We start from the raw sequence: 20,453 nt of genomic DNA on the forward strand, positions 1-20,453 counted from the left end.
AAATGCTCTGGGGATTACTTGGCTTATCTGCATCTCTGGCCAAATTCTCTGAAGGACATTTGCAAATCAACAGCTTTTCATTCCTTTGTGAGATTCTAACTGTTATCATCCTCTATTGTGCTTTCAAATTAGTTTAATTTCTTATATTCTTTACTAGAATTGTTCCTGGCTAACATAACTGCCTGTGCGGAAAGAAGAGTAAAAAGTATTTACTGACCAAACTGGCTTCTAGGCTTTTTCAGCCTCCTTTTTGTGGTAGTCGTTTTGCCTTAGTTAAAAAGTTCTCTAAAATGGTCAGGGTCAAGATCAGTGTTGTACCTTAATTAAATTTCCCTAAACCAGGACCAGGTAAAGGCCATCCACTTCCTTTTGATCTGGGTTGACAGTTTGTCAAAACTGACCAGATACTGTAATCAGTATCTTCTCCTCTACCTGAGAGAGATTCACAATTTCATATACAATCCTCTCTTTAAATTTCCATATTTTATATGGAAATGCTAATTTCACCTGGTGTTTATAGAGTTCAAAATAAATAAATTTTTGAAAAAAATCAATGCCTTCTTATGTTTCTCCTTTATTCTGATTTGCCATTTATTTTGACCTCTGCTATAATGAGTTTGTAAAGTATTAGTAATAACAGTAATAATAACCACCAAGAAGACAGGCAATCAACAAACACCTAGAGTGTGGCGTGTTGTACTGGGTTCAGAGAATGAAAATACAATAAATAAAAAATCCTTACCCCAAATAAGCTTACATTTTAACAGGGAGATAACAGGCAACACAGAAATTGAACAGATATTTCTCTTGTGCTTTCAAATTTGCCAGAAGTTTTACATTCATTTTCTCATTAAGAGCATCACATCTACCCAGGATTGTAGGTACTATAGGATATTGTTCCTTTTTTTAAAGATGAAAAAAACTGATCCAGGTTAAAGTTACTAAAATTGATCCCTTTGTAGATTTTTAGCACTGAAAATAAAACCTGGTCAATCAATGAGTTCCCCCCAGGCTGTTCTATGTTCTGGATTAGATATCATCATTGCCCTCAAGGCATTTATAACAGTTGAAATATAGGGTGTTAATCTCAGCTCTAAATCTTTGCTGGTGCTTATTTTATATAAAAGATATTTCCTTGATGCTAGGAATCTGCTATTCTTCATTTCTAATCCTATATCCTCAAATCCTGAGCCTATATACTTAATGTAGTGTTGCTGATGCAAAATGGTTTCCAGTGCTGTTAGTGCCAGAATAATGTGCCATTCCTAGGCAGCTTCACATACAATCTGCAGGCAGAACTTTGGCATTTTGCAAAAGCACTAAGTAAATGCTAAATATGTGAAATTCTTGCTGCTGACTCATAGACTGAAATATTACACACATATATTTCTAGTCAGAGGAGCTTTACACAAAATGTCAAGAAGCATAGTGTTTAAACTTCGGAGTGTCTCATACATATACTAAAACTCTTTCAGGAACCATTGCTCAAAATATTGATGAAAGTTAATGGGAAAAGAAATTAGCTAATTCTATAACATAACCTCACTAAAAATGTCATGGAATCAATATATAGCAAATATATTGATTGATATCACTTTACATGCAGCATTCAGAGAATACTAAGTGCATTTCAGTTGATTCTTCTGATTGAAAAGACTGTTTTTTAATATCATTTCCAAACTGATCAAATAAAGCATTTCCTTCCAGTAGGTGAAAGATTATTCTGTTTTGTGTATTCTACATAGTAAATACTGACTAAAATACAGGAACTCAATTACCATACATAAAAATATGTTTTTCAAAAGTCTACAACCAACCTTCCTGTCATCACTGTAGGTTCCTCCTGCCTCCCAACTTTTCCCTACATTCCATGGGGCCACAGTGCTGTTGCATCTATACAAGCGACTACCTATGTTACTACCAACATTACCTTTTATTGATCCAGTGGTTTATGCTTTTCAAAGCCCTTTCAAATGCATGTGTATTTATTTACATACACAGATGCACACACATTTACACTCATTCTTCACTCTTTCCAGACAGGGTCACCAAAACTCTGCTACCTTCTTTCTCACCCTTGAACTTCCTTAATGCCTGGGGATTCTCACCCTGGTTCATATCTCCATTTTATCACTCTCCTTCTTCTTCTGGCCTTCCATTTTGAGGATAGATCTGCCCAACAAGGCTTCATTCCCTTCTGAGTTGTGCTTTACCACTATATAAATCCTCGGAGAGTCCCAACTCCCTGCCTTCAGCATTTCAGCTTTGTTTTATCTTCCCTCATTATAATGCAAGCTCTCAGACTTCTTTCTTTTTGCTTTTATTTGTATCACTAGTGTTTAGCAAAATGTCTGGTTATATAATAAGCACTTGGTAAATAGTTGTTGCCTTGCCTTGTTGCCTCTCATGATGTTTTCACAAGACCCCTATGAGGCTGGTAAGATAAACACATTAACTTCATTGTTACTTAAATGTCTTAAGTCTCAAGCCTACATTCTTTCTGAACTAAGTACATTTGCATTACTGTATTATCATGTGATAATGATCAAAGAATGAAATTTAGGTAAAAAGATTGGAAAACACAACACCACAGCTTCTTGACCATTTTACAACTATTTTAAAGACTTCCTCTTTTGAGGTCAACTTGAAATTATCTTATTTTCCATACTTATTAATATCATTAACATTAGTATCATTATCTATGACTTCTGGGTCATAGAAACAAGATTTATATCTCAGAATGATCTTAAGATACCAGGTAGTACCATCCCCTTATTATATAGATGAAGAAAACCCCATAGAGACATGGAGAGGCAGCATGCTTAAGATAAGGTACCTGGCTTAGTTTTCTTCTCTATCCTATTCTTTGCCATCATCCCCAGGGATTTCAATATTCAAAAGGAAAACAAGTGACATAACTATTTATAACCTTAGAATTATCTTTGATTCTCTTGTCTTCCTTATCTTTCAAAATATGATCAGTAAACAATGGACTTTTTGATTCCATCCCTACAGCACCTTCCAAAGCAGGGTCATCCTTTTTAATTCTCCTAAAAACCCTCAACAGCCCACACCTAGATGCTGCAATAGCCTCTTTACAGGTACTCCCCTTTTCCAAAATGCATCCTTCACACTACTACCAGAATAAACATGCACACACCTAGTTACATCATTCCTTCATGCAAGTATCTTCGAGCAACTCTCTTTTTACTTGAATCCAGTTTAAACTTCTCTGTTGGCATAATCCTACCCTTCCAGTTCTATTCATTTATTGCTCTTCCATGGAGTCTAAGACCCATCAAACTGAATAACTTTGCTCTCTCCACTCTCCACTACCACTCCCAGTGTTTTAGCCAGGATGAATCTGGAATGCTGATGGATTGCTAGGCAGAGATATCTAGTAAATAGTTGGTAACATGGGATTGGAGTGCAGGGGAGAAGTTTAGGAATATATATATAGTTTTGAGGGTCATCAATATGAAAATAATAATTAAAACCATGAAGGCAGGTGAAACCAAAAAGGGAAAGAGTATGGGAGAGAAGCAAAGATGGTTTAGGGAAGAAGTTTGAGGAAGATCCATGGTTATGATTCAACAAAGAGCTAGAAAAGGATTTAGCAACGGAGATTGTGGAGAAAGAATGACTCAAACAGGTAAGAGGAGAATGAGAATGTACTATCCCAGAAGTCAGGAAAGAAAAGGCTATCTAAAGTGTAGGAATTGGTTGATAGTGTCAAAAAAACCCCAGACAAAATCAAGGAGAATCCATACTGGGAAGAGGCCATTGAAGACAATTTAAAATTTATTTTGGGGAACCACTTTTTACTAGTAATTTATATATCTAGGGAATCTTGCCTAGAGATCAAAACTAAAATGTGTTGTTTTAAAAACAACCACTACAAAATCTATAGGATAAATGGGGGTGGTGTGGGAAGATATTCCATTTCCATAGTCAGTTTAAAAACATAGGATCCTAGAACTGCTTAAATCAATGGGCATCAGGAAATAAACCTGTTTATTATGCAAATTAAGGGAAAGATGTATTAACAAAAATAATTTAATATGCACATACATTTTTTCCATTTTGGCAATATGAAGTATTACTGGTAACTAACGTTTTTCTAATTAACTCTCCAACAAAAACTGTTTGAAAAAGCAATTTACATATGTTAAGTTATAAAATTCTTACAACAACCATTTTAAAAGTATTACTGTCATTCACATTTTAGAAATGAATAAACTCACTTGCCCAGAATCACAAAGCTAAGTAGTAAAAAGTGAATTATAATGGGAACTCAGTTCTCTTGATTCCAAGTCCAGTACTCTAGTCTTTGTACCACCTGAGTGCCTAAGGTCATAGCTTGAGAGCAGGGAAGAACCTCAGAGGCCATGTAATTTTGAATCTTGGGGAGATAAAGTAACTTGCTTTATATCACAACGCTATTAAGTGGAAGAACTTAAATTTGAACCCAGGACCTCTTACTCCAAATACATCAGTCTATTCTAGTAAAACATCCAATCCTCCTTTATTGCCTTATCATAGCACAAAGGCAGGTTTTCTTGAAGGTTATACTAGAATTCTCAGATCTAAAGGCACAGATTTTTGAGAATGAGCCTGTGGAAAGGCTCTTTGCTTGTGGTCAGTAGAACAATTAAATTAAAAGAGGCTAATGACAAAAAGAATTGCCACATTAAAGAGCTTACTGAGACCTGGAGTATGTGTAGTGGGGAGAAGGGTGTTGAGCAATTTAACCTTTAAAAAAGCATTTTTAGCAGAGTGACAAGGTCAAAAGTCAGAATGAGCTAAAAAGTGGATGCACCTGTACAGACAACTTCTCTTTGGCTTCTGGCAGTGAAAAGTAAGAGAGAAAAGGATGATAGTTTAAATTAGGAATGGGAAATGTCTGGCCCAAAGGCTGTATAAGATCTATGAAATCACTCAGTATAAGCCCTGCCAAGGCAACCAAAGGCAACGAGGAGTTTAAAGCTAAGTACAACCACCTCCTACTGCTTGAATTATTAAAGACAATAATTTTGAATGACCCATGAATGATGTTATAAATATCCAAAATGGCCCTGGACAGAAAAAAGGTTCCCCAACCCTGATTTAAATGGAGGCCATGATCAAGTGAGAGTGTTGTTTTTAAAGGATGTGGATTGAGATCTATAAGCAGGAAGGGAGAACACAATAAATCCCAATAGCATGAAGATGAAAGGCAGAAGGAGAAAAAGTGACTGATAGGAGAAATTTCCTGATGAAATGTAAAAGATAGAATCAAGGGCATTCCTTGATGAGGGAAGAAAGCCTATAATAAGTAACATGGAAGTAATGTAAACATATTTTCTCTCTTTCAAAAAGATCTAATTTTAAGGGACTAGTATGTTACATCCAACATATTTAATTTCATTTTCTTAATATACCTATGAGATATCTACATAGGAAAGGAAGTTATGTGACAAGTCACATAACTTGCCTAAAATCAAACAATTGGTTTATAACAAAATCAAAAAGAGAAGTTACATCTCCTACTGTAATATTCCTTCCTCTGGAAATAGTTGCATAGCACTTATCTATTCTCTGTTTTAGAAGATAAACAGAAGTTCACACAGCATGGAAGTTCCTGGTTACTATCGCTGCTTTTTTCCCAATAATAATAATAATAATGATAATAAAATATTAATAGTGGATAACATTTATATAGTAGGTTATGGTTTTTATTGGGCTTTACAAACATCTAATTTGATCTAAGAACCTTGTAGGGTAAGTAGTACAGGTATTATCTTCTTTTTAAAGATGAAGAAACAGGATTGGTAAAGCTGAAGTGCTTATTTTTATGTCACACAGCTAAAAAAGCCAGATGGAATTCAAACTCAAGCCTCTCAACTCCCATGCCAGCATCTTTAAACACTTTACTATTCTGATTTTCCTAAGAGAATGAACAAAGAAGGATCTATGCCTGTGCCCACAATCTGTCCTTACTTCTGTCCATCAAAATGCTTTATCTTTCATAGATATACATTACACATGAGACATACCAACCTAGAGTCAGTGAAACATTCAATTCAATTCAAATGTAGATTATATGATTTTAAATTATTCATAATGGATTTATGTTGAACTATTCACACTTTTTTTGTTCCATACATCACAAACAATATCTCAATTCCCATGAATGGTGGAGCATTTGTCCATGAGAAGCTAAATGGCCCTTTCAGGATATCATCCCCTTCCTTGGGTTAGGATTAAAATTATTTAAAGCCAGGTTAATATTTTGGGTTAAAACACTTTTAAGACAGTGTAATTAAAGAGTTAGTCATAAAGTTATAAATCTTATTGCTTCTTCTACTACTACTACTACCACTACTACTATTACTACTACTACTGCTGCTGCTGCTAACAACTACTACTACTACTACCACCACCACCACCACTACTACTACTCCTACCACTACTACTACAACAACAACTACTACTACTACTACCATCACTACTACTCCTCCTCTTCCTCCTACCACTACTACTACTACTACTATTGCTGCTGCTAGCAACTACTACTACTACTACTACTGCTACCACCACCACCACTACTACTACCACCACCACCATTACTACTACTACTGCCACTACTACTTCTAACAACTACTACTACTGACACGACTGCTGCTGCCACTACTGCTACTGACGCTACTACTGCTACTATTGCTGCTGCTGCTACTACTACTACTATTACTACTACTACTACTACTACTACTACTACTACTACTAGCTTTGTGATTCTGAGCAAGGCACCCAATCTTGACTCTAAGACTAAAAATTACAAGCAGAGTTGACCAACTGCAAGAAGGAGAACTTACTATACCTGAAGAATTCCTACCTAAGTGAACTTAGAGGTCTGTACAAAAGTAATGATAACTAGAATTTTTAATTAGGCCAGAGATAATATTCTTATATGATTCCCTCTATATTCCACAAAAATGATGAGATAAAATAAAAAGTTCTTTATTGCTATAATAGATTTCCCTCCTTGACCACAATTTCCTTTTATGGGCACATAACTAACTTCTAAGTGAAAATCTCACAGTAGCTTTTCAAGCCAAAATCCAACTAATTTCCCACATCATAAAAAAACATTCCTATCTCCTTCTCTTCTTAGTTTACCCCAACAACTCACACTGGTTTGCAATATCAATCAACAATCACTTTTTAAGAGTCTATAATATTGGGAGCAGCTAGGTGGCTCAGTGGATAGATCACCAGCCCTGAAGTCAGCAGGACCTGAGTTCAAATCGATTCACTTAACACATCCCAACTGTGTGACCTTGGGCAAGTCACTTAACACCAACTGCTACACACACACACACACACACACACACACACACACACACACACGCGCGCGCGCGAAAGAAATGGACCTATGAAAAATAAAGATGAAAGAGACATTGAGCTAGAGTAAATATGTGTTAGAAGCAATATAATTTGGGAGGCAGTGAGAGAACAATTCTCTACTGCTGGAAGGGAAGACCTGGTCAATAAAAATTTATTAAGTGCCTAATGTGCCAGGCAATGTGCTGTTAAGCACTTGAGTTACAAAGGCAAAACAGAGTTGCTGCTCTCAAATAGCGCAAATAGCTTAATGGGGGACATAACAAACAACTATGTACAAACTACATATAGGACAAACTGGAAATAATCAAGAGGAAAAACGCTAAAATTATGAGGGGCTGGTGCCAAATATAATACTTAGAAAAAAATATTAGACATAGTACCTAAAAAAAAAGGAATTGGGAAAATATCAATCCATATATTTACTTCCCCATTATTTCCAAGAATCAAGAACATTCTTGAGAAAAAAATATAAGATAGGAATAGAGGGGCTTTCCCAAACAATAATATACAGCAGACAAAATTTTGACAATGTCACAAGTGACTGAAAAATGTTTGGGAACTAACGGGCTTCAAAGGCTCCAGCTTTTCCAGCATTGCTTTCCCATACATCACTTCTCCTCACAAGCTTCCCCAAACAGACCTATTTAATGCTTCTTGTACACAATATTCTATCTCCATGCCATTGTACAAGTTATTCCCTCATTCTCCATGCCATTGTACAAGTTATTCCCTCATTCCTAGAATGTTCTCCTGCTTTGCCTCAGCCTCTTAGAACCCTTAATTTTTTTTCAAGGCTCAGCTACAGTTCTATCTCCTAACAAGAAGGCTTTTCTGCTTTCTCTAGTTGTTAGTGTCCCCCCTCCTAAAATAAAGCTGTTTTTATATTGCCAGCACTTAGCATAGTACCTAATACATAGCAGGTGATAATTGCTTGTTGATTTGAATTGAAATGCTAAAAATGTGAAAACATATTGGGCTCACTATCTGATGAGCATAAAAAGGTATCTGATTTGATGAAGCAAATGTTGCCTTAAAAGATTCCTTCAACACAATGCTTCCCATGGATATGTCAAAATCATACAGAGTTTTTTTGAGATATGTAAAAACATAACTGTTCAATAGCCTTTTGAATATTAATATTAAGCAAGGCATGAAACAAAGTAACATGCTCACTAAATGTATTTGCCATTGTCATGGAAAATTTCTAGCACATAGTCCAAATGGAAGAGGGATTATACTTGTGCAGAGTATGTATGTGACTGCAGGGAGGTGACATTGTGGATAGAGCATTAGATCAGTTCAAATATTACTACCTTAGATATTTTCTTGGCTATGTAACTCTGGGCAAATCTAACTTCTGTCTCAGTTTCTTCATATGTAAAATGAGAATAACAATAGCATTCAACTCCACAGATTGTTGAAACATTTTAAAGCACTTGTGCAAACTTCAAATTACTATATAAATTCTCATTCACATTTTTCTTCTTCTTTATAAAATACTAGCATGGATGGTAAGAATCTTCAGATGTTCCTGTTTATGGGTGACACTGATGACTACATAAGATTTCTAGAACACTGCAGAGTCTCTTAAATGAGATTCAAAATTGGTTTATATAAATGGCCTTTTAGTAACAGTGTTAAGAGCTCAGAATTAGCTGAGGTTGATAAGCGAAGGTAAGGACATCAAAGTGCTATGGTTTGCAGGCTGGGACACAATACTTTTTGTAAAAAATGTCATTTCAATTTCTCTAAAAATGTTAAGAAATAATAGTCTAAGAACCTTTTTAGTCTTGCCCCTTTGGGAACATAGATTACAGCAAAGCTACTTAAACTGTGGGTTATGACCCCATATAGGGTCAATAACTGAATGTAGGTATTGCGAAATTATGACTTATTATCAGCAAATATTTTATTTATATATACCTATTTTATATGTCTACATACTCGGGATTCATAAAAATTTCTCAGCAAAAAAGGGTCACAGGTGGAAAAAGTTTAAGAAGGTCTGGCTAAAGAACAAAAAGCTTTTCATAAGAAAATAGATTAAGGGAGGCAACTAAACTTAAAACTAAGAATTGTTCAGTTGTGTCCAACTCTTTAGGATTCCATTTTGGATTTTTATGACAAAGATGCTGGAGTGCTTTGCCATTTCCTTCTCCAGCTCATTTTACAGATGAAGAAACTGAGGCAAGTTGAGGTCAGTTTCAAATTCACAAAGATGAGTCTTTTTGATTCCAGATCCAGTACTTTATACACTGCACCATCTATCTACTCCAAAACAAAGAGTATCTCTTTTCTCCAGAAGAGCTGGATTAGGACCCAAACTTCTCCATTCAGACAAGATTGTGATATTGATTATAAAGACCCTTTTCAATCATGGAGGAGATGAGGGGGAATATGGGGAAGACAAGCAGCTATTAAGAACCTCCTATATGTTAGGCACTATACTAAGTACTATACAAATACCTCATTTAAACCTTACAATAATTAAGATAGGTGCTGTTATGATCCCCATCTCACAACTGAGGAAGCTGAGGCAGAGTTAAGCAGTTCATTTCTTATTTTGCTTGTTTTCTCTGACCAGAAGAATGATTTCTGGATTAATTAAACAAGACAACAAATATGGCAGAAAGAAAAATGATAATCAAAATAAGCAAGGAAATAAAGTATTGAGCTTACCCCAGATAAATTCAGATCAAGTGGCCCAGATGAACTATATCCTCAGGCACCCAAAGAACTGGCACATATGATGGCAATCAAAGGGAAATCACGAAGGATGATTTGTGAACATTTAGATGATAAAGTGACCACAGAGAGCCAGGCTGGCTTCACCAAGAGGTCAAGCTAGATTAATTTTTATATTATTATGATACATTAGATTATTATAACTTTTTAATTTTTTTATTTAGGTTTCTAGAATGTTATAACAGGAAGTGAAATGCTGTGAATATAGTTTTAGATTTAAGCAAAGTTATTCTTGTGTAAAAGACAAGGCTCAAAAGGAAATAGCCAATAATAGCCTCATTAGATAGATTTGGAATTGGTTGAATGTCCAGATTCAAGTAAGTGATATTTATGCTTACTGTCAATTTGGGAAGTTTTCTCCAGTGGAATTCCTCAGGAACTTGTAGTTGGTGGTGTTTGATATTTTAATCAATGATGGTGATCTTTTAAATCTTAAGTTAAAAAAAGAAAAGCCAGGCAGAATAGCTTATATGTTGGATGACAGAATAAGAATTTAGAAAAATCTTGTTAATCTAGAACATTAAATAGGTATGGTTAAATAGGATTTCTGAGGGAAAAAAAAAGATTTGGGGGTTCTAATGGCCAACAAGGTCAATAAGAGCTTGATATGACAGCCAAGAAAATTTACTTAATCTTAGTCTGCATTGAACCAGATTCTAGGCATAAGAAAGTGATAGTTCATTGTACTCTGCTATGGTCAGATCATATTAGATTGTATTCAGTTCTGGGTAAAACCCTCTTCATAGGGAAGGAGGGAAATAAACATTTACTATATGCTAGGAATTGTGCTAAGTGCTTTGCAAATATCTCATTTTATCCTCACAACCCAGTGAACCAGGTGCTATTAACATTCCTATTTTACAGTTGAGGAAACTGAAACAACTGAAGATTATGTGACTTGCCCAGGAAAACATAGCTAACAAGTATCTGATCCTTATTATTATTAATTTTTTATTAAAGCTTTTTATTTACAAAGCATATGCATGGGTAATTTTTCCAACATTGACCCAACACCCTCCTTTCTTCCCCTCCTCCCCTCCCCTAGTTGGCAGGTGGTCCAATACATGCTAAATATGTTGAAATACATGTTAGACTGAATCCTTATTTTAACTCATCTTCCTAACTTCAGGCCCAGTGTTCTATTGCACTACCAAGCAGTTAATGATAAAAAATAGTTGAAAAGTCTGGAGGTGTTCTGGTAAAGGAATTAATCTGTATTTATTCTCAAACTGGATGAAAGACAATACTGTTGTTATGGCCATAATTTGGTTACTAAGTATGAAAAGATCTGTTTTGAACTGCTAAAATATATGTACTTTATTTACTAGAAACTAGAGAAGTACTAAAGAAATTTTCAATGACACCACAGAAACACACTACCAGTTGAGAACTTCAGAGTCACAAATCATGATTTATGTCATCTACTTTTGCAAACATGTTTTATGCCTAGAGGATAAAACTAAGAAAATGAGCAATTATATAAACATTTAGAGATTGGGGTATAACAGAAAAAGGACTGTTGGATTTGGCAGGAGAAAATTTGGGAAAAGAAAAAGATGAGTCATCGAGAGGCTAGCTTTTCATTACACCACTGAACACCACCCAGATGGTCAACAGGAATCTCACAAAACAGCAGGAGAAGGGTAAGAAAAACCTGTTTAAAATAGTCAATTGAGAGGCTTAGGCTAAAGTAATTTCTGACTGGCTGAAGGAAATTGATATCATTAGTCAAGAGTTCCAAAGATAAGTAATTATTGCAATTTAGTATCACTTAGAGCTGCAGAAAGGTAATGCTTTTCTTAAGGGCTGGTTTTCTGTTGCCACCTCTGGAATGAGCAGAAAAAGCAGAGATTTTGTAATTGCTGTGGAATCTTGGGGAGCTGATTTAAAAAGTGAACCTGAATTGTGTTGCTGTACGTTGCTTTCTGAATTGATCAGAACAGCATCCAAATGACTCAATACCTAGTTGGGCTGATCTGCATTATTAGTTTTGTGGCTCTGGGCAAGTTATTTAATTTTGTTTGCCTCAGTTTCCTAATCTGTAAAATGAGTAGAAGGAATAGCAAAGTACTCCATTATCTCTGCTAAGAAAACCCCATAATAGATCACAAAGCATTGGACATGACTAAAATAACTGAACAATAACTATTGGTGATCATTACTTGAAAAACTGAAAAAGTTATGTTGGAAAAGCATAGTACTTGGTTCACAATAGATATGTAATAAATGCTTTTTGATTGACACAAGTTAAAGAAGATTCTCTTGGCTAAAGAGTGGTGAGGATCAACAGTCAAGTAGTGAACTGAGAAGCAGTTTCATGTGGTACAGATGTTTATGAATGGACCAGTAATACTGGAACTGGCAGTTTAAAGCTTTACCCTAATCATTAGTTTCCCTCTTTTATGTGTTTCTATGCCACCAAAACTTTACTATAGCCTTTCAATAAACTGTGATATGAGTTTATATAAATATTGTGAGGTCTTTTATTCTTTATGTATTTGCATTTACCTAATGGTATCTTTATTATCTCTTTTGCCTTATTAAATAAATTAAAAAGTAAATATTTAAGATTTAATATCATTATTCAATTGCAGGCTACGTAAATATTGCACATTGTGTGGATACACAGCCTTCTGAGTGGCTGATTGTGTAGACAGAAAATGCACTAAATGGGGGCTCAAGACAGAGTAGTAAAGAGAGCAAGTATATTTACTCTCAACAGGGTTACCCTTAGGACCCTAAGAGAATCTGAATGTAACTGAGTGTTGTGGTCCATCCCTCAGAACTTAGATTTTGTAGGATGGAAGCAGGTTGGAGGATCAAGCCAAATTCAGAGAAATAGTGTTGCCAAGTTTAGTTAAGAGTAGGATTTCATCTGATGACATCACCCCATATGGCTGGGCTGCTCTGGCAACACACTTAAACAAGGAAAAAAATAAGCTGCAGGGGTGCAAAGGTAGGAATCTATAATTATAAAGAGGCTCAAGCTCCTGCCACATAAGGATTAAAGAAAATGGGGTATTTTAATCTAAGAAGACTTAGTGGGTCTATGTGCATGTGCATATATGCATGTGTGTATTTGAAGGGCTCATGTGAAAGTGGGGTTGGACTTGTTCCTTGGTCCTGGAATGGAACTTGCAAAGGGGCAAATTTAGGCTTGATACAAAGAAAATTTTCCTAACAATTTGAGCTACCCAAAAGTATACTGTATTGTTCCAAGAGATAGTTAAGTACTTCTTCACTGGAATTCTTCAAGTACACCAGGCTATGTAATCAATTGTTCCAGACATTGCAGAAGGAATTGTTAGGTAAGGGTTGGACTAGATGGCTTCTACAATGTTTGTTTAACTCTGAAATTCTGTGATTTAAGAGTTATAGCTAATTATTCACTTAGGAAATCGGATACTAGAGTGGACTGGGCTGTGGCAAACTGCTCAGTGCTTTTAATGACCCCCAAACCTCTCCCAGAAACCAAGTCCCAACTTTTTAATCCACATTTTTAAAATGACACTGTAATGCTTGGAGTTGTACTGGAAGCATTAAAGTTGTATATCAAAGGGAAATGGATACACATGAAGTGGAAAGAGCATAGGGGATGTAAGTAAACTGTAACATATTACCACAGAAGTGTGCAGGAGCAGTTGACTAAAAATAAACACAGAGAGATGTATGCCTAGAAGAGGGAAAGACTGATCATGTAGCAAGAGAAATAGATAATTCTTGCTTGCACCACTGGTACCTGAGAAGGAGGAAGCCTAAAGTGTGGGCAGACCTAAAATGTTCCCAATTGCTGCCTGAATCGGATTAAAATGTAACTAGGTAAATTTAACAAAATAAATAAAAATACACGAGAACATAGTTAATATTAATATGTAGTTTTCTAAGTCAAAATATGACCTAAAAGCTTCTCTCTCTTCTACTGGCCCTCTAATTGAGCAGAGGATTTATGAAAGCACAATGTACAAGTCACACAGAATGAGAAAATATAGGCTATGGTCTGGACATACTCAATGTCAAGGAATACTCAAATAAAATTCAAAAAACCACTGAAATATCAAAATTTTATGTCCCACACAAGATTGCCAGCTTCTTGAAGGCAGAAATTTTGCTTTATATAATTTCAATATTCCCTTAAAAACTTATGGTTCTGAGAACATAGTGAAGTCCCCTCATTCTTCATAATTAGATTGAGAGTATAGAATGAATGGTCAGTGCAGACAGGATCCTATATTCAATTAACACCATTACAATATTAGCTTATTTCCACTTCTAAGCTAATATCCCATGCTAACATTTTGGTAACAGAGCTACGAAAAATTCCATTTGAACTGCAAGTCTGACATAATTTCACAAGTCTTTTAAAAAATTTTAGCATTGATTTAATTATAAACAATTTCATCATTTTGCTACACTATCTACATGAAGTAGTTATTCTAAGATATCTATATAATAATATATATTTTAAATGAAATTTGACATGCTTTTCATGTGTTGGCTATAAATATATGCATGCATATATATGTATACACAGACATACATGTATATATTAGCCAAAAAAAAAAAAATGTTTTCTGGTGCTTGGATTGGTGACTTCCATAGAGTGATATGATACCTAGTAATCATTTTAATAAAATATCAGCTTAGGAGTTATTCAATGTCAAGAGCATCTGGAATAGTGAAGGAAGGACAAAATAGCCTTTTTCAGCAGATTATAGGGGTTATTTTAGCTCAAGCAAAAGGAGGCTGTAGATTTAGGATAAAGTGACTACACATCCTAATTTTAAAGCTCTTTCTGATTGGACAAGCTATTCTATTTGCTTTTGGTATGAAGACATGGAAATTTAGGTAGAAGTTTGTAATACGTAAGTTGGGGAGGAGTAAGGGAAGTTGAAAGGTAATGGATGAACAAAAGAGCCATTTTAGCTATAGCTAAATATAGGTGGCAGTGTTAAAACTGGAGTAGCAAATCCTGCCTCTGAGACACTTACTTCAGTAAGTGACTTTGGGTAAGTTATGAGGCAGCTAGGTGGTATAATAGTATATAATAGTATGGGACCTGAAGTCAGAAAGACTCAAGTTCAAATTCTGCCTCAAATATTTCCCAGCTATTGACCTGGGGCAAGTTATTTAATCTTTAAGTCTCAGTTTCCTTATCTTTAAAATGAGATAATAGTGCTTTCTCATGGGATTTATGAAGATTAAAATAGGATAACAGACATATACAATACTTTGTTAATCTTAAAGCACCATATAAAAGCTAGTTACTATTGTTAAGTCATTTAATATCCCTGGTCTCAACTTCCTCAGCTGTAAAATGAGAAGAACTAGATGTACTCTAATCATCTAGAATATATTAGTTACTTTGTCTTTTCCCCTTTTCCCTCTTTCATTTTTAACATCATATTAAATTTCCAGTTATTCAGTAAAGAGTACAACTTTCAAGTTTGTTCATTTTTGGCTTGGTCAGAGAAAGAGGAAAGGATCAGCATTTCTCCCATTCCTACCCCTAGAGGAAGGAATTAGGATTAGGAAGCTTACTGGAGGAAGAGAGATCCAGTTCTGATGGGAACCAATTTCCTAAGCTGGAAATGCCAGTCCCAAGGAGACACAAAATCAGAGGATCAGAAATTTAGAAACAGATGATGAGACGTTAGAGGTCCTCTAGTCCAACACTGTCTACTTACAGATATAGTTAGGGCAGCAGGAGGTTAAATGATTTTACCTGAGATCACCCAAACAAGTGGTACTAATTATCATTTCATTATTTAGAAGATACTTTTTGAAGTTTATTACTCTTCCAACTTTGAGATTAGCTCTGAAATGGACAGTACCTTATTTATGTTCTAGCTCCCATCAAATGAGGTAAACATTCTTTAGAGACATATGCATACATATGTAGATAGCCGGCCCTATTCCAGAAATCACCAACACAGCACGTGAAAAACATACCAAATTTTATTTTAAAAATTTGAGAGTGCATTCAAATACAGTTACAATAGAACAAGAAAACAGCATTACTCTTCTCAAGTATCAAGACTCTTAACTAATATCTTCCAAATTACTGGTATCAAAACACACTCTATGGCTAATGTATACTAAATCTAAGTCAAGATTTTTTTAAAATGTGGTTTCTTCCTATATAAAGCATCAAAAGATTTTTTTCAAAACATTTTGAAGCAATGAAGTAATTTTAAACTTCTTCCAAACTTATTAAAAGAGGATTCTACCCAAAAGTATTCTTATAAGAAGGCACATATTAACAGGAAACCTCAAACCCTAGAAAATAATGTTTTACTTGAATACTTATCTGAATAAATCTCTAAGTGAGATATCACAACAACAACATTCAGTCTGAGGAATGTCAAAATTCTCAACAGTCAATCTATAAGTACTTTTTAAGCACTATGTATTGTACACTCTGTTATATGCTGAGCAAGTTAAGTGGCACAGATGAGAATGCAGCTTTGGAAAAGTCAATTAACTTTTGTCTGGCTCAGTTTTTTCATTTTAGAAATGAGGACACTTACCAGCACCTTTCATCCAAGGTTTTTGTGAGGATAAAGTAATATTTGTAAAGTGTTTTATATAGTTTAAAGTGCTATATGAATGCTATCTATTATTACTATAAAAGTTATTAGTTTCCAAAGTCCATTTCAGCTTTAAATCTATGATCTTATGAAGACTTCACTTACCCTTCTCCACCCCTAGTTCTACCATCCCCACATAAAGGGTGATAATTACAAAGATTCTGGAAAATGATTAAATAGAGAGTTTTCTTAATTCTCACCAGATTTACAACTGTCTACTAAATCATCTTCTAGGACAACTTTCATAGATCGTGGAATACTTCCCACAGACAGCCTTTGGACCTAAAGGAAAAAAAAAAGAATCTTTAATCGGTTTACATAGAAAGCCAGTTTTGCAGTCAAGAAAACCTGGGTTCAAGTCCTTTCTTTGACATTTAATCGTTTATAAATATTGGCTATGTCATCCTCAGTGGCCTAGGCAACTTCTCTAAAAATATAAATTGAAAAACAGTTGGCAGTCTGCCTTGGTAGAAGGAATTACAGACCAGGAGTTTTCCCAAACCAATAAAATCACAGAGCTTTCCAAGGGGAAAAAACCCCCCACAACATTATCTAGTTAAATTCCAATATCAAATTAAAGAGTCCATCCCTCAAAGAACTATTTGTCTAATATGAATCACAGTTAATTTCAAGAAAGATGAATTTTTTAAATTTCAAAAATTTTTAAGCTCTTACTATGTGTGAGACACTGCACTAAATATCAGAGATACAAAAATATGACGTCGTTCCTGCTCCCAAAGAATTCCAAACTAAAGGAGGTAGAAAAAGCAGGAACAAATATATGTAAGGAAGAAGTCTAGGAAAAGAATTTTGAGAAGTTTTAAGATGAAGTGATTATCTTCAATGATGAAAGAGGGAAGAAAACTTCATGAAAGTAGTACCTTATTTGGACCATGAATTGAAGGAAAGCACTTCAATCGAGAGGGATGAGAGGGACGAATATATTACTCATAAGCTCCCCCCCCTACCCCGAGGCAACTAGGGTTAAGTGACTTGACCAGAGTCACACAGCTAAGAAGTATTAAGTGTCTGAGACCAGATTTGAACTCAGGTCTTCCTGACTTCAGAACTAGTGCTCTATCCACTGAGCCACCCAGCTGCTCCAGAAAGAGTACATTACAGGCAGGGAGACAGCATAAACAAACATAGGCATAGAGAAGAAAGAGGACAAGATCAGAATGGAATCTGGAGAACATGACAAGAAAAATAGCACAATAAAAGGCCAGAAATACAGTTTAGATCCAGACTAAGGGGAGCCCTCAAATAAGATCAGAAATTGATGCTTTATTTGATAGGAAATAAGAAGTTAGTTTTAAGAGGAAGAATGACAATCAGAATAAAAAAAAAAAAAAAACTTACCAAGACTAATTAGAAAGCAATTAAAGCTAGGTTAGAGAAGGAACAGATTGGAGCAGAAAGACAAAGTTAAGAAACTATAATAGCTTAGATGAAAAGCGAAGAAAATCTGAATTAAATTAAGTGGGAATAAAAGAGGGGGGAAATTATATCAAATTAAGACTTCAAAGTTCAAAGTTGTAGATGAAAATCTAAACATTCTGTTAAAGCTACATGAAGGCAGAGACTGTTTTCTTTTTTTTAGGAGGGAGGGGGAAGAGGTGGTGGTATCCCTGGTGCCCAATCCCACACCTGGCACACAGCAGACACTACATAAATGCCTTATGATTAATTAACCTCTACAAAGAATATTTTCCTCTTGAATCCCCTGCCTAAGTGCCTGACACACAGTAAGCACTTAATATGTATTACATTTCTTTCAAAAAATACATTACATGTATTACATTTCTCAAAAAATTTCTCTATGAAATACAGGTTATTATTATCCCAATTTCAGAAATGAAGAAATTGAGGTTGAATTGATAGTCACACCACTAATAAATGTCTGAATCTGGATTTGAACCCAGGTTACTGTCATTGTCATCATCTTAATTATCATCATTAGAAATAATACTTATAGAGCACCTAGAATGTGCCAGATATTATGTTAAGTGTTGGGGTCCTCAGCTACAGTTAAACATTTTACAATTTTATATCACAAGTCCAGTTCTCTATCCCTTTTTTTTTTTTTAAAGCAAGAACTTTACTATAATTGAGAGCAAAAAGTGATTTTATTTCTTCAAATTAATTTATGTCTTTCCATCCCTATTTCCCAGTTTTCTTACCTGTTCCTGAATTTTTATTTCTTGATAATCTCTACAGCGTGCAGGAGAAGATGATGAGCCTGAGAGACAAGTGAATTTAGAAGAATTGCAGCCTTCTTTGTTGGGGCATGATGATGGACGACAGAATGCATAATGCTGCTCAAAGTCAGCCTTGACCACAAAAACATGTTTGCACTTGTTACACATGTAATCCCGTTCATATTCTAGAACTTTCACCATACTGGTACGAATGACTGTCCCAGTGACAGATAAAAAGTGTCCCACATCTTTGGTTTTAGGAATATGCTCCCTCATCAGTTCAGGACAAACAGGCAAACCTGAGAAGGAAACACAATTAATAGTTATTTCATCTTGTGATATCTTACTATATGTGAAAAGTATAATGTTCAAATTTTGGAGGTGATATTCTATAGATCTCTCTCAAGCAAAAACTTCTTTGTATTTTGTTTAAGAATCAAATTAATTTTAAAAAATCACAGAATCAATTTCAATAAGAATACAGGAATCACTTCTTTTACAATATGACTGATAGGGAAATATGTTTAGTACAACTATACAAGTATAACCTATATCAAACTGCTTGCCACTTTGGGGAAGAGGATGAAAAGAAGGGAGGGAGTGAAGGCAAAAAGTTTGGAACTAAGAAACTTATTTTAAAAATGAATGCTGAAGACTATCTTTATGTAATTGGAAAAATGGTATTTTACAAAACTTAAAAAAAAAAAAGAATAGAAATCACTTGAACTTTTTATTTTTAAAAGCTGAACAAAGATTCTAAAAGCCTGTAGCTAGATTTTACAATGACTGTAAATGAAAAGTAATACTCTACAACTTAAAACACAACAGAATTCTGCAAGGAGTGAGGCCTGGTTTGATAAATGTATCTTCCCTCCCTTACACAAGACTAATATATTCATTACGCCCCCAAACATCACAACAGTCAATGATTTAGTCAGCAAACTACCAAGCTGAGTAACAATGTGTTAACACTTAGAATAAGGAAATGGCACTCAATGTTCTCAAAAGGTATTGTTTCTTTTAGTTTAAATCAACAATTTCTAGATAAATTTGATTGCATGTTTTTCCTAACTAAGCAGAGAAAGATTTGCATTAATTTACAGGTTTACCCTTAGCATCACCTTTCCCTTTCACAAGCTTATGGTTTTTTATCCTTCAGAAAGCAAAGGCTAATGATACTGTGGAGAGAATGTTACAGGGCTTCATGTGCTTTAAGTAAAGAATGTAGGAGAAGATTGGAAAAAAAGAGAAAACAAATAGAAGAAAGGAAAGCAGCAAGATAGGTGGGGAGAAGGGAGAAAAAGCATTTTTCATTCAATATCAATTCTATTCATTTTTCAGAAGTGGACCCTAGTGTACATATGTCTTTGAAAGCATCTCTGTGTTAAGAGTAAAGTTGTTCATATACTTTGACATATTTAACACGTATTGGTCTACCTGCCACCTGGGGGAGGAAGTGGGAGGAAGGAGGGGAAAAGTTGGAACAGAAGGTTTTGTAAGGGTCAATGCTGAAAAATTATCCACACATATATCTTGT

The 20,453-nt window shown here is 35.0% G+C and overlaps 1 protein-coding gene across 1 annotated transcript in view; it reads right to left on the minus strand.

Annotated features, from left to right (window-relative positions):
• The window catches only part of MCM9 (minichromosome maintenance 9 homologous recombination repair factor), a 177,201-nt gene that overhangs the window by 137,630 nt on the left and 19,118 nt on the right, over positions 1–20,453 (minus strand). Inside the window, exons 3-4 of the mRNA XM_051997629.1 lie at positions 18,899–19,215; positions 16,919–17,000 (exon numbers count right to left, since the gene is read on the minus strand). Coding sequence (XP_051853589.1) covers positions 16,919–17,000; positions 18,899–19,215 — 399 coding nt within the window. The remainder of the gene's footprint in view (positions 1–16,918; positions 17,001–18,898; positions 19,216–20,453) is intronic.

The sequence above is a fragment of the Antechinus flavipes genome, chromosome 4, assembly GCF_016432865.1.
Source record: "Antechinus flavipes isolate AdamAnt ecotype Samford, QLD, Australia chromosome 4, AdamAnt_v2, whole genome shotgun sequence".
In the NCBI taxonomy this organism is placed as follows: Eukaryota; Metazoa; Chordata; class Mammalia; order Dasyuromorphia; family Dasyuridae; genus Antechinus; species Antechinus flavipes.